Here is a 14,953-nt window from a genome sequence, read left to right on the forward strand (position 1 = left end):
CACTGCTCTCATAATATGTTCCAGATAAATGCCACACACACACAAGGAGACAAACACATACGCACCGGTGTGTACGTGGCTGCACAAATGTACAGAGCCATATAGACACAAGTGGACTACACCGGTAATACTGCTCCGTCCTCTGCTGACATTTCAGAACATGTTGTTCTTTACACAGCGGAGCGACGGTTTCCTGCACAAACTGACATCTGTCCATCACATCTGTCCCTGCCACTTACACAACCACACGAGGCTGTACACAGCACATGATGTTCATATTGAATCGTCACTCTCTCCGTCTAGAAGTTGCTCTGGATCAGCATGCCTCCACCCTCTACCCTTTTTTTGTTTTTTTTACCCCTCTGGCCATATAATACATCAAACACTGGAGTGATCCAACGCGGGGGGAAAACAATCTAATAAAAGATACAAGTGAGACGAGAGGGATCAAAAAACTAAAAGTAATATCCACTTCACAGGCATGCTGCAGATGATTCCCGCCTCATCCTGCACCTCCCTCTCTCACTTCCCCTTATTGTGGGAATGTATTACAGCGTGTTCACTTGTAAGCAGGAGAAACATCGATTTTCTGTCGCCTTTAGAGGATAACCAAAGGATATAACACTGTGTAGCGGTAGATGGGATGCTGTCGATGGGGGTGTGCGTGTGTGCGTGTGTGCGTGTGTGCGTTCATCAAAATTGGTCCAAGGAACTCATGAATACAAATGTGACAATCATACTCCCGCACCCACACACACACTCTGCTCCTTTGTTGTTTTGAGTGATTCTACAAATCTGTGTGTGGTGTTGAAGGGGACGCTTGGTATTCGGGACTTCCAAGGTTTTTGTAAAACATCATGGTGGTCTTTATTTGAGTTGAGAGTTTGAGGCAAGGTTAAGGTACAGAGTAAACAGTAAGAAAAATTGAGTCATAAAACCATACCTGAATGTGTGTGTGTGTGTGTGTGTGTGTGTGTGTGTGTGTGTGTGTGTGTGTGTGTGTGAGATTTGTGTCGTCGTTGTAATTTGTCTTCACTGAACCATCCCTATTGTTGTCCTTGTAAACTGAGAGCAATGAGTGTTTCATTTAAGATGTGTCTGATAACAGGAGCTCTGCTGTATGCATTCAATTAACTCTGCTTGTCCTTCTCTCATGCTCTCTTCCCCTTCATCTCTTTGCTTCTCTCAGGTTATGGCGGGGTGGAGTTACTGTTGGTGCTGTGTGGCCTGGATCTCTCTCTGCCTTGCCCTCGTCACTGCATCTGCTACACCTCACCTAGCACGGTCTCCTGCCAGGCCCACAACTTCTATGCTGTGCCTGAGGGCATCCCGGCCCAGAGCGAGCGAGTCTTCCTGCAAAACAACAAGATCCAGCGGCTGCTCCGCGGCCACTTCTCGCCCACCACCACCATGTTGTGGCTTTACTCCAACAACATCTCCTACATACAACCCTCCACCTTCCACGGCTTCGACCGCCTGGAGGAGGTGGACCTGGGGGACAACCGGCACCTGCAGGCCGTGGCCTCGGACACCTTCCAGGGCCTGGGCCGGCTCCACGCCCTGCACCTGTACCACTGCGGCCTGATCACGCTGCCTCCAGGGATCTTTGCAGGCCTCACTAATCTCCAATATCTCTACCTACAGGTACACGGATAACAGCCTCATTTTATCTCTACTGTACATTGCATCTGCCACCGCAAGCGCATTATGGTTTAATCCGTCCATCAGCCTGGCTCAGCACTTAATGCCTTTTCTGATTACCTTTATTTTAATTGGACACAGAACGCAGCCCTCGTACTAAAGTAACCCCACAGGATAGCTCAACCACTGTTGGAAAACAATACATAAATTAAAATAGACATTTTGAAATGATTTTCTTTACATGGTGTTGAGGATAAAAGTTTGCATTATACATTATATACTTAAGGATCTCATATCCATATAGCTAATGGTTATATAAATTGACACTGACGCTCAGTGGGGTTAAGGTTACGGCTTAAACGGCATCATCCCTACATCATCTACTGTATTACCACTTGTCAGATTTACAGAAAACCATAGATAGTGGTGATGGGATCATCAACCGTGATTATTGGCAACTGGCCCAATTCCTCAGAATCCTTGACAGGAACCCTTCCTGACCCCTCATACACAGTTTTATTTAGCTACAAGCCTATAAAACACATACAGATCATCAACTAGTTCTGCATACAATTAAAATAAAAGGTTTTTAATCCTATGCCTAGTCCAGCTGTTTCCAGCGCACACTGTACAAGGGCATTCTACTGCGGAAATGAGTGAAAGTGATCATAACGTTTTTTAAATAACACATCACAAGACAGCAAATTAATGTAAACATGAAATAATCAAAGTGATGTTCAGTGCACTGCACCCCTTTTAAGCCTTTGTTTTTAACTTGTATTCTTCCCCTACATCCTTGCAGGACAACCAGCTGGAGTTCCTGGAGGACGATCTGTTCATCGACCTCCTGAACCTCAGCCATCTCTTCCTGCATGGCAATAAACTGTGGAGCCTTCGTCAGAACACTTTCCGTGGTCTGGGGGTTTTAGACCGCCTGCTTCTCCACCAGAACCGAATCCAGTGGGTCGACCGCCAGGCTTTCCATGACCTGCGGCACCTCACCACCCTCTACCTGTTCAACAACTCTCTGACCGAGCTCTCCGGATCCAGCCTGACTCTCCTGCCGGAGCTGGAGTACCTTCGACTCAACGACAACCCCTGGGAGTGTGACTGCAAGGCGCTGTCACTCTGGGATTGGCTGCGGAGGTTCAGAGGCTCCACCTCCTCTCTGATGTGCGTTTCACCACCAGAGCTGGTGGACAAGGACCTGAAAACACTGAAGAAAGAGGAGCTGCCCAGTTGCCTGTCCACCGAGGGTCACGCACAGGGTGGGCCGGGCAGAGATATGGAGAACGGCGACTCTTTGAACCACCTGAATCGCCACAGAAACCATCACAACCCCCACCAGCGGCCGTACCTGCCCCATGGGGATCAGTACAGCTTACCAACCCCCTCCCCACTGCCGCGCCCACCTAAGGGAAGCCGCAGAAACTGTACCCGCCGGGGCCGCAAGGCAAAAGGGGGGCTCAATGAGGTGCAGGTACTACGGGAGGCGGGTGAGAAAGACTATACTCCAGACGACGGTAAATATGACCTGTCTGGAAATGGAAGGAGGAAGAACAAGTGCATCCCCAGAACTTCCATCGGCCCACCAAGTGGGGTCATGAGAGCCAATAATAAAGCAGGGTCACACTTTGCAGATTACATTTTCTGTTTACCATCAGCTCTGTTGCTGTCACTCATCCCCGTCATCCTACGCTGAGACAGGAAATGGACACTTTTGTGCTGGTGATGCAGAGTTGTGATTCATTCCCCTGAACCACCCTGCCCTGGCTCTTTAACTGAGGCATGGGTGCATTACTGTGTGTGTACATAACATAATCAAATCTACTGTCGAAGTATCCCTGTGGTATTTAGGCAGCCATCTTTACAAGTCATAATCAAAACATGGAAGTCAGGGAAAGCAATTCAGCCCATTTCTTTGATGATGTCACCAAGAGAAACATCAGGAAAACTTTACATTTGTCTCTGTGGCATTAATGGCTTTACTGAATTCATAAACTTATGAAAACTGTACAGATGCATTAGATAACAAGCCAACAATGATTGAAGTAACAATGATTAATTCAAGTAACAGCGAGAAGAACGCACAATAAGGATCAGAACAGTTCACAGCTCAGCCTCTGTTTAGCCCTCTTGACACAAAATGCACCCTCCGTCTCTCACTCATGCTGAGACAAAGACCGTTATTAATAACTGTCACACTGCTCACTCAACAGCACCTTCAGATCCAGAAACTAAATGCTACAGACACAAGTGGCATTACAAATGTGTCATCTTAGATGCATTCATAAATACATTCACGAAATGTCTCATAAAAAGGGTTTTATTTGCATGTCTCACAGGAAGGTGAACCTTAAACATATTGACGCACAAATGTATCCTTGCCTATTTGTCTGAACTAACACTGGAGCTGTGAACAGTCTATTTAACTGATATTTCTTCAATCTAGTCCTATTTGTTGTTCATCCAACCCATGAACTGAAAAGCCATTCAGAACCAACATTTCATTATAAGAGCCAAGCCATCAAAGTCAGTGTAAATGAGTGAATGAGTCTGTGTCACTGTTTGTACGAGTGTGTCCACTAAGAAAAAAGACAATTCTAAAGCCATGCGAGTAGAACGACACTAGATACGAGTGCCTAATTAGAGCCAGTGGCCAACGAGGACCAACCATGGAGGTAGAGGATGGCTTTGTTCACTCTTCGACCTAACGGCAATGACACATGATGCTTCAACGAGCTTGAAGGGTCAACACATGCAGGCCAAGGACAATCTGAAGACAGGGCCTGGCTCACAACAAATTATGTACTTTCCTCTGTAATTCTGTGGAGAATTATTGGTAAACAAAATATATATATTTGAAGCCGTGATGATTCAATCCAAATGAACACAGGAGGGTTTTGATTGCTAGAGAAAAAGCCATCAGGAAGGAGTTACTGAGGATCAACACAATATCTCCTGCAGTGGTCTAAACAACTGCTTTTACTGGAAAACAAAAGCAGTTGATAATCTGTGAAGTTCCCACAGTGCAAAGGGACGGACTCCCCTCGACTGCATTCCCTGGTCTTGTCCTTGTGATGTGTTCAGGGTGCTCCAAAACAGACGGACTTGAGGATCTGTAAACCCTGATTGGAGAGTTGGATATTTATGCTGCTACGTCCGGCAAAGTGGGAACTTTCTGTGTCTTGGGATTCTTCTTCAGGAAATAACAAGGACAGAGAGGACTATGGGACATGGAGCGGTTCAAGCACACAAACAAACCTAACAAAGCCCGGTCACCTTCACGGCCTGCCTGTCACACACATCTAACCCTTATCAGTCCGGGGCTTTCAAATCCCACAGCAGAGCACCACAGGTTTGACTTTAGACCTCTAGAACTACTTCAGAGTCACTCACCCAAAGTCTCAAAGGCACAACTCCAATGAGGTCAACCTGTACAGAAACACACGGGCCTCCGGGTATACTTAACTAGCCAGTAATGCTAAAAGTCTTTATTTCCTTTAGCATTGAAATGTTGTATTTTAAGAAGGATGCCTGTATGCAACGATTGACCTAGCTATAACAAGCTAAAATCATGACATGCTGACAAAAAGCACAAGAAATGAATAGTGTGGTTTTGCGGGCAACTTTAAAGTGTTTGGATGGGGACCAGAGAGCAGGGGCCACATCATCATGCTTGTGTGTTTCCTGCTGAGCCCTGCCTTTTCATGTCTATCTATCTAGATGTTGGGAACAGACAGAGGCCTGTCACTGGTGTCATTCCCCTGACATGTAGGATTAGAGACCCCCTTCTGGTAAACTTGTTTGTGCTGCTGTGAACCCAGAGGTGATGTAAATTGTGTCTGTTTATTCCTGTGAGGATTTTCTTTGTAAAAAAAAACAAAGAAAGTACAACAAAATTAAGAAAAAAGAAAGAGAAATTCTCTGTTTTGTCTCGGTACTTCAATAAAAAAAATAAACAGGGAGCCAGGGGCTGGCACTTTTTTTTATTTAATACGATTATTATCATATATGTTTTTCAGTTCTGTCTTTTACGCTGACTCATTCAAGATAAACGGTAAGCTGCACTGTCCCTTTCCTGCGCCTCCTCTTTTCTTTTCTCCTGTTCACCCCTCTCTTTTCTCCCTTCCTCATCCTCTCCTCCTCCCTCTCTCCCATATGCTTTTTTCTTCCACCCTCATTGCTCCCTCCTTCCCCCACTCCTCCTTATTCTTCCTCTCCTTTCTTCCTTTGTGCAACCCAAATGTTTTGTATGTGGTTATCAAACAATGCCAGACTCAAAAGCTGTTTATAAATAACATTAAACAGAAAGTGTCCTCAAATGGCTGATGTGGTCTGTTTTTTGTTCACCTTCTTTTGGAAGTGCATATGCACATCTGTGTGCGCATGCGTGCGTGAATGTGTCTAATAGACACACCTTCAAAACGAGCCCTGAGGCTGAATGATAAGGCAATGAAAAGGAAAGAGAAATAGACATACTTTATTGTCATTTCAACAAGACACAGAGTGTACTATTACAACGAAATTTCGTTGTACTGGCTTACAGGAACAGGACAATATAAAAACGTACTAAAATTGTACATATAAATAAATAATAGTGACGTGGTGCTGATAAAATTAAAGATAAAGTGTGAAATGGTTAGAAAGTTAAAAAAAAGGTAATGGAATAAGTATGCACATTCATCTACTGCAGGTAGAGAAACACAGCCACATTTAACCATCATGCCCTAGTTTCACTCATACATTCAGCAGCCTCGCATAAAATATGCATCAGTGTAAGCACACGCACAACCTCACAAATACACACACCTGTCGAGCAGCATTAGCACAGGGTGAGGATTTGAGGGAGGTGTCTTCTGTCAGGTCAAGGTGAGGTCAAATGGAGCGCTGGCACGTCTACCTTTTGCTCACATTTTGAGTTTGCCCGCGGCACTGCATAGTTCTACGTCTGTGTGTGTTTGTGTATTATATGTGCGTGTCCACCGGTGTACCGAGGATGCCCGCTGTCACGGCAGATCCAGCCTGACAGCCGGCCAGGGCATGGGAGGTGTGCCTCTGAGAGACAGTATCACTGCTCCGTTTGTAAAACAAAGCTGACAATTGGGAGAGAGAGGGAGAGAAAAGCACAAGGATTTAAAGGCAGAGGGGTGGAGATATCTGCGGAAGATATCCATGAAGTAGTTATCAGCACCAAACAGACCAGCAGCCAGGGGAGAGGAAACAGGAATAATATGGGTGGCTGCAGCATCAGCACTGACTTGTGTTCAGTCAATAACTACATGTGTCCCAAACTAAGCCTGTATCACGCGTGTGTTCACCCATGCAGAAACTCTACATGTGATGAGGAGCAGAGGCTGTAACGGAGTTCTGAGTCCATTTCATAGAGTTCAGGGAGAATATGAAATATGGACCTGTTTCTAAAATAGAAGCAACATGGGTAAAGGAACATTAATTATGGAGGAACTACTAAATATATCATGTGTATGTAAGAACAATAAAGAATGGCCGGTGAGGTTTTCAAGTAATGGAAAGAGGGTCGAAACTAATATTGTTAAAAAGGAGGATGAAAGAAATAATAAAACGTTTAAATAGAAAGCAACAATAAAGATACAAAAATAAAAGGTAAAGATGGAGGAAAGGAAGAAGAGGGGCAAAGTGATAAAATAACAAATATTGCAGAAAGTATAGTAGAAGAGTGAAAGCTATGAAGAAAGACAAAGAGGATATGATAATAAGTGAGAATGGGTGAAAGTATGAGGGAAGAAACAAGGAAGAACAAATTATGGAAAGCAAGAAAGTCTAGATGGGAAAGAGGTAGGAAGCTAAATAAAATAAAATCAATAGATATGCTCTTAAGGACGATAAGAGGAATGTGAGAAGCATTTTAGGATAGAAAACAAAGTAGTAAGGAAGGAGAGAATGTATCCATAGACACATGTATACAGGCTCCATGATCAAACAGAAGAACAGCTCATCCACTAGTTCAGTCCCTAAGCTGAGGATCTGAAATAGCCGCATGTGAATATTTATATATGCCTATCCCTTCCAAAGGCAAAGAGGCCAAGCAAAATTGATTTCTCTGTGTGAATCCCCGAAGAGTTGAGACTCAGCAATAGAAGAGCAGAAGAGAGCCAGGGAGAGAAAAGAAATAAATAAAAACAGTGCTCGAAAGAACAGTGGGAGACTTTGTGAAACAAGCGGGAAACTGGGAAATGAGAAACACCTTCAATGAATTGCAAATGTATGATGATTCCACTAAACTGATGCATACAACATTTGTCCTGTACTCACTCGCTCTCAGAAGCCAATGTTCCCTCTACTTGATTTGATTTTCGTTACCGACGCCATCCAAGCGCATGGCGTCCCATCATGCACCAGCTCACATGCCTCACAGTACCTTTCTGTAAGCACCATTTAACAGCAGCCGTCTTTTCAGTACCATAACTCAGACTGGCTTCATTACACACATTACAGCCGGATATCTGATTCTAATTAGGAAGAAGGTCAAAGTGTGGGGCTGTAATGGAGGAAAGCGGACTCACAGCCATGAACCCACAGGCCTAAATCCTGTTAGATAAGAAACATCTAACAGCCTTTCTGCTCAAATCAAAACTCATCACAATCAATCGCACTTTTACATTTAATTGCGTCTCATTTTACTATTTGTAGCCTTCACCTGCCATTCTGTGAAGTTCCATTATTCAATACATCTTCATCTTCTTAAAAAGGGTATCAAAAGTTAATGCGCACTTGAACAGTCAGCCACAGTGAAAGACATTTTCAACCTTTCAGCAGCTAATCTGACACAAGGAAGTAATAGAAATGACATTCAAGTACACGGCTTTATCGTCTGTTGTGTCGGCAATGCTGAATCAAAACGTGTCAGTGTGTTTTCATCAGTTTTAGAGTCTTGCTGCAGCTTTATTGAATGTTTCATCATCCGCAACACGGCCCCCTCGGCTGTGTCAGATACAATATTTGTGTTGCTAACTACATTTCTGCACTGTTCCCTTGTCAAAAAAAACAGATCGAACAAATCAATCGAGACACATAAATGACACTCGTTACCATGATGGTTCCCACCAGGATTACATATAATTTATTGTGTTTTGTTTTTGTCATACTGTGAACGAAAGTATGCTACTTAGCTTATTGAGAACAAATGTTGGTGACCTGATGTTGGCAATATAGAAAAATTCAGTGGGAGGTCACCAAAGTCATTGAAACTCATCTCCTGGGGACCATGAATGCCTGTCAAAAATGTCATATTAATAAAATGTAGTAGTTTTGGGATATTTCCCTGTGGATCAAAGTGGTGGAACAACCAACAGGCATGAAATCCCTCGAGCCACAGCGCTAGAACTGCTAAAATGTGTCATCGGTGGTCAATAGTTGTAAATTGTGTGTGGAAATGTTTGACTTGAACACCTTTGGCTGCACATGAATATGCCGTTATCTCACAGCTCTGCCGGTCGTCCCCCGCAGGCTGCCCGCGGGGGACGACCTTCATGCGACTCTCTGCTGCCTCATCACCAGGGTGTTTTCAGTATTTTTCGTGGGAAACTCTACAGAAAAGGCTCAACTGTCCTTCATTAAAAAGCACCAAGATCCTAAATCAGGTCAGACACAAGTCAAGCAGCAATGTCCACTGACCCCTGTAGACCGCTCACTTTGAGACCAAGGTGCAAACAGGAAAGCATCATCACGCCAAGAATCACCACAGTCTGAGTGCTCTTCAGTCTGACGCCGGTTACTTTAAGCTCCTCCCACTCAAAACTGTCCCTGAGGGATATGAAAATACTTTATTTTTTCCTACTTTTTCTCAGAAAGAGAAAAAACAGTCTGGAACATTACCCAGAGCTTCTGCACTAATGGGATCCTATCTATTATTTCTCAGTGCTGTGCTGTGCTGGATTCCTCGAGGAGACAGCGTCTGACTTTCAGTGCTCTACCTGTCAAAGATGCTGTCATGACTTAATTCCTACACCATAAAACTTTCTATATGATTAATTATTTGCAGCTTTTTTTTTTACTGTAGCAGTGAGTAATTCTCCTTTCAGTTTTGAGATAGTTACGTTCAGTTTTGTGGGATTATTCATTTTCCCCTGTTTGCTGAGGGTGATTTTCTTTCTTTCGTCTTGTTATTCGTTTAATGGTAATTAAAAGCCTTGATTGGCTAAACAGCAAAACTATACAGCAACTCTAAAAAGTAGAAAGTGTAAATATAATATAAGCATTTACTGCATGAATTGAAATGTTTTCAACTTCCTCATTAAGGGTCCAACTGGATTTGCTCTGAATCAGTCATGTCATGTCAAATAGAAGTTTTGTGTTTGTTTATTTACTTTGAGGTTAATTTTGTGGCAAGCTAGATAATTCATAATATGCATCAATATATTTGATTGAACTTTCCATTTTAAACTGGTTCTGAACGCATAAAGGTACAGACGTAAACACATGGGTTTCGCAAACACAGCACACATATAGTCAGAAGATTCACACAGACTTGATTGGTGTGAATATAGAAGATGAAGAGTAGATATTTGACATCTTTGCTGTGATCTCATATTTTCCACAAGCACACATCACGCTCAGCTCAGTAGAGATCACACAGTGATGATACACTTCCTTGATAACCACATTAGATACAGAGCCAAGATATTATTTAGATATATGGATGCCGTGTGGTTATTCCCCTACAGAGTAACTCCAACCAATGCAGGGAAAATACTAATTAGTGCACTGATATGGACTGATCTAAAACCAGCGGTCAACCTGATTTGTAGAAGCAGGTTAAAACACATCACCTGCACACACAGTAATTATTCACTAGCTGACACAAGCACATGAACATATCAAACATACTTATGGCTCAGACAATGATAAGCAGCAGGCCATCAACACATGGAAACAAGTGCATTAAACTGAAACCATACAGTATGAAAGCATCAAAAAGCACCAGCCAAAACAATGAAAAGAAATAAGACATACCAAGAAAGAAAATACATACAGATGCAGATAATGAACAGAAATAGACTGCAGCAGTAAACAGACACAAAGATATCAACCACAACAGATCAACACTTTAGCCCGCCCGACCAATACGGGATACAGAATTTCAAATATCCAATACCAAAATTCATTTTTAAGATAAAAAAACTCAGTCAAACTTCTTCGCAGCAGATGTATGAGCAAGAGTGTTAAAGTTTAGGAAGTGCCTCAATTATCCATTTACATTCATTCTTGACAAGCTTTTTTTTAAGCTGAACGTTTTAATTGGCAACTCAATTTCACTCGCAGAAATGATAACTTTGAAATGTGTTCAACTGTAGTGAAGATATATTAGCCATACACTTCATGATATTTCCTACTTCCACGCGTTGGCCAAACTACAACTTTAACCGTATGTTTGGTCAAAGATAGTTTAATGAAACACGACACTCCACTCTGTTTCATTTTCATGTTTAAGTACTAAAGAGTGTCTTTTTTACCATAGATTGTATTCAAAAACACGAACGAAGCGGCCACTCTTTTTTATAGACGATCTACGTGATAGCGTCAGTTCATTCGGGTTGTTAGAAGAAAATGTAAAATCAAACGATTCAAAAGTAAAAGTGCTCATTGTTCAGATAATTGCTTCTTTAATAGGCTACATTATCATAGTATTGGATGTGCTTTTGTGTCTACGTGTAAGCAGCACTTATTGGTGTAGCTGGTCAAGTTCAGCTAATTTAAACATGCATTACCATTGTATTATAATGAATGGCCTCATTATAGTTTCCCAACATGCAAAGTAACTAGCGACAACAGCTTGTATGTAGTAAAAAAAATGTTTCCTCAAAAAAAATGTTTCCTCAAATTTCAAGCATATTGTAGCAGGGAATAGCATTAGCACCTCAACATTGTTCTTGTAAGGTACAATTTTTGAGTAAATGAATGTACTTCTCTACCATTATTATACAGAAATGATATGTCAGTGAACGTCAGAAAGAAAACTTGCTTCATGTCCCAGAAGTTTTATCCAGATGACTTAAAGCATTGATCCACCTAAACATCATGCAACTAAATGTTTTTGCATTATTCATAGCTGTTGTATAAATTACTACGTAGATCACGTGTTTGGTTCATTACAAATAATTGCAATGTATCTCCATGCATGGCAGGTACATTATAATATGTTTCTCTCTGTGTTCACTCCTGAATGGCAGACTTCTGTTGAAAGTAACTCTCTCTTTGCCGGAGCTCCAGCACATCGAGAACAGTACATACATGGGTAGTGATCATCTGGTTGCAGAAGGCAAATGAACCATCTGTTGACATCATCTACTGCTCTGAAATCTATGAATGATTAAGAATCTGTATTCAGACAGCACAGTGTGATGTTCAGATGCAATCCTCTTAGCACAAGGATCAATACTGTACCAAACCACTGTGAACTCTCTCATGAACTTGGCAGACCTTGCCAGTATTGCACGTCTGATGAATTGGCACATTTAACGTAAAAATCTATAGATAATACAGAGAGAATTGACTGTATGAGAGAGGAATAAACAGCATGACAATATAAGTATACATTCCCAGTTGGGGAGCAGCAGGGTTGTGAGTCTCTCAAAGTGCAGTGTGCAAATGTACAATAGGGCGCTCAGGCCTCAGAACACACAATAGTGAGACTGTCCTTCTTAAAGTGAAGAATGACTTTCGTCTGTCCGCAGACGCTGGATAACGTTCAGCTGTAATCCTCTTAGCCCCGAGTGCAGGTTTCAACTCTTCACCGCTCCATTTCGATCGGCTGTGTCAGAATCTGTCCGTAAGGTTACTTACATGGCTTCTGTTATTGTGTCCTACTTAACCGCTCGGGGTCAAAAGGCCAACACACTTATCATGCGTACGTCACATCACACACATGTATTGTTTTTGTAAATGTTTTAATCATTTATCATGTTATTCTAAATGTCTAGTAGTGCATTATGTAATATAAAGCTGGTATGAAATGTGTGATGTTGTAGCATTAGGAATGTTGAGAGGGAATAAATGGAGCCGTCCTCATGAGAAGTAGATGATATTCTCAGGAATGCTTTCAATTAATGGCTTCTCTCTTTCTCTTATTAATTAAAGCCTAAGCATTTGGCAAATTAAAACCACATGGAGGGAGAGAGAACAATGGCAGAGTGTAGGTGGCTTGTGCCTTGAGCTTTTTGTGTGTGCGAGTGCACATTTCTAGTGTTCACATAATGACAGACAACACTCTGGAGATGGGAGAAAGCAGAGTGGGAGAAGAAAATAAGGAGGAACAAAAGTGTTTCTCGTCATTCTCGTTCTTATTTTCGTCTCCTCACATCCCGACTCTGTTTATGTGACTTGTGTTGCAGATTACCTGATCCATCATGGTTTAATCTGTTTTTTATGAGCCTGTGTGTGTGTGTGTGTGTGTGTGTGTGTGTGTGTGTGTGTGTGTGTGTGTGTGTGTGTGTGTGTGTGTGTGTGTGTGTGTGTGTGTGTGTGTGTGTGTGTGTGTGTGTGTGTGTGTGTGTGTGTGTGTGTGTGTGTGTGTGTGTGTGTGTGTGTGTGTGTGTGTGTGTGTGTGTGTAGCAGGGGGCTGATTACAACAAAGAATGTGGCATTTATTTATTTAATTCATCAATTCTCAAGTCGCAAAACTGCTCCATTTGTCCTCAGAGATCAGGGCTGATATGGCATTCATGTAAGTTCTCAAGGCGAGAATTCAACATGTTCTACTGGTATTTCATTGACAAATCCTGTGCAGGGACGGTTGCCACGGTATTTATCATATACAGATAATATTTATCTTCAGGGGACAGCTTACTTGTAGACCAGCAGAAAGTAGTTTAGAGTCTGGTGGACGGATCAAGCATGATACAATATAAGTAATCTGATATATCCTCACTGGCTCCAATACATAAACTCAATATATTACACATATTATATATTACCACAGTGTAAAACCAACGCCGTGTGCAACATCCGCAGTCATGTATCCAAGGATCAGAACAAAACAAACAACAACAAATGAGATTAATACAATATAATAAACAAGTCATGAGAAAATGCTCAACACTAAATACACCCTATTACAGCATAAGAAATACGTTGTACAGTTCAACTTTTAAAATGAATTTGAATTCTTACATGACCATCCAAATAAACTAGAGTAGAAACCGTTGACTGGGGGAGTTTGGCTAAATCAGTTTTTAAAAACTGATTTAAATTCATGGATAGTAATCAGACAATTTCTAGTTGAGGGAGCCACATATTTAACCCCCCAAATTGCTGCCGGTGGGTCATTAGTTGCAAACCCACAGAAGTTTATTTTAAATTCCAGTAAAAATCCAATAGTTTCCAAAATATGTCAGGCTGAAATATTTGGGGAAATTAGCATAACATGAATCTTTCTTTTGATGGAAATATTCCATCCATAATAACTTGGACGTTGAATATTTCACTAGACAGCAGCTTTAATGAGAAGTTCAGTAACATGCATGACACTGTCAGACAGTGTGGAAAAAGGGGATTTAAAAAAACAGATTTTAAACTGTGTGCGTAGGGTTAGGGTTAGATATATCAGAACAAAACACAATGCGTCAAATAAATATCTGTGGTGAAAGAATATTTAAACCCTGCATTATCTTGGTGCTGTATTGACCGAAATTGTGAAACATCATGATTTAGAAACAACTCGAGAATATATTAATAACCGAAAAAACCGAACCTTAACTCACCTTATAATAAGCAGAACCTGCAGAGAACCCTGTGTTCTTGCTCAGAAAACATAAACAACATTATCAGTTTAAATATGACTCAGCTGTAAAAGCTTACCTTAAATGTCTTTATCGTCTGCAACAGAGTGAAAAGGGATATATCTGGATATGAATCTATCCATAACGGACTGGCTCATACATTAGTAAAAACTCCCCTGAAAAAAGCGATTTAAAACTCATTGTCACTCAATGTTTCTCTCTAAAGGTTTTCTCAGCTCCCTGCATGTGTGAGAGCCCATTAATATCTGAAAAAAATGATGGAATTGAAATGTTTTTTTCTTCTATTTTTTTTCTAACTGGGCAGAAAAGCTGTCAGCAGATTATGTGGGAGGACAGCAAGTTGACAAGATTTGTCAGTTTCCCTACCACCCTCCTGCTCTCACACACACACACTCACAGACAGACAGACACACACACACACACACACACACACACACACACACACACACACACACACACACACACACACACACACACACACACACACACACACACACACACACACACACACACATACACACACACACACACAC

At 41.8% G+C, this 14,953-nt stretch overlaps 1 protein-coding gene across 1 annotated transcript in view; it reads left to right on the forward strand.

Annotated features, from left to right (window-relative positions):
- Positions 1 to 5,956, forward strand: part of LOC117458672 (reticulon-4 receptor-like 1) — an 89,123-nt gene extending 83,167 nt beyond the window's left edge. The window contains exons 2-3 of the mRNA XM_034099281.1: positions 1,190 to 1,644; positions 2,444 to 5,956. Of these exons, the coding sequence (XP_033955172.1) occupies positions 1,190 to 1,644; positions 2,444 to 3,343 (1,355 nt within the window). The 3' untranslated portion in view covers positions 3,344 to 5,956. The remainder of the gene's footprint in view (positions 1 to 1,189; positions 1,645 to 2,443) is intronic.
- The last annotated feature ends 8,997 nt before the right edge of the window (positions 5,957 to 14,953 follow it).

Source organism: Pseudochaenichthys georgianus, chromosome 14, assembly GCF_902827115.2.
Source record: "Pseudochaenichthys georgianus chromosome 14, fPseGeo1.2, whole genome shotgun sequence".
Taxonomy (NCBI): domain Eukaryota; kingdom Metazoa; phylum Chordata; class Actinopteri; order Perciformes; family Channichthyidae; genus Pseudochaenichthys; species Pseudochaenichthys georgianus.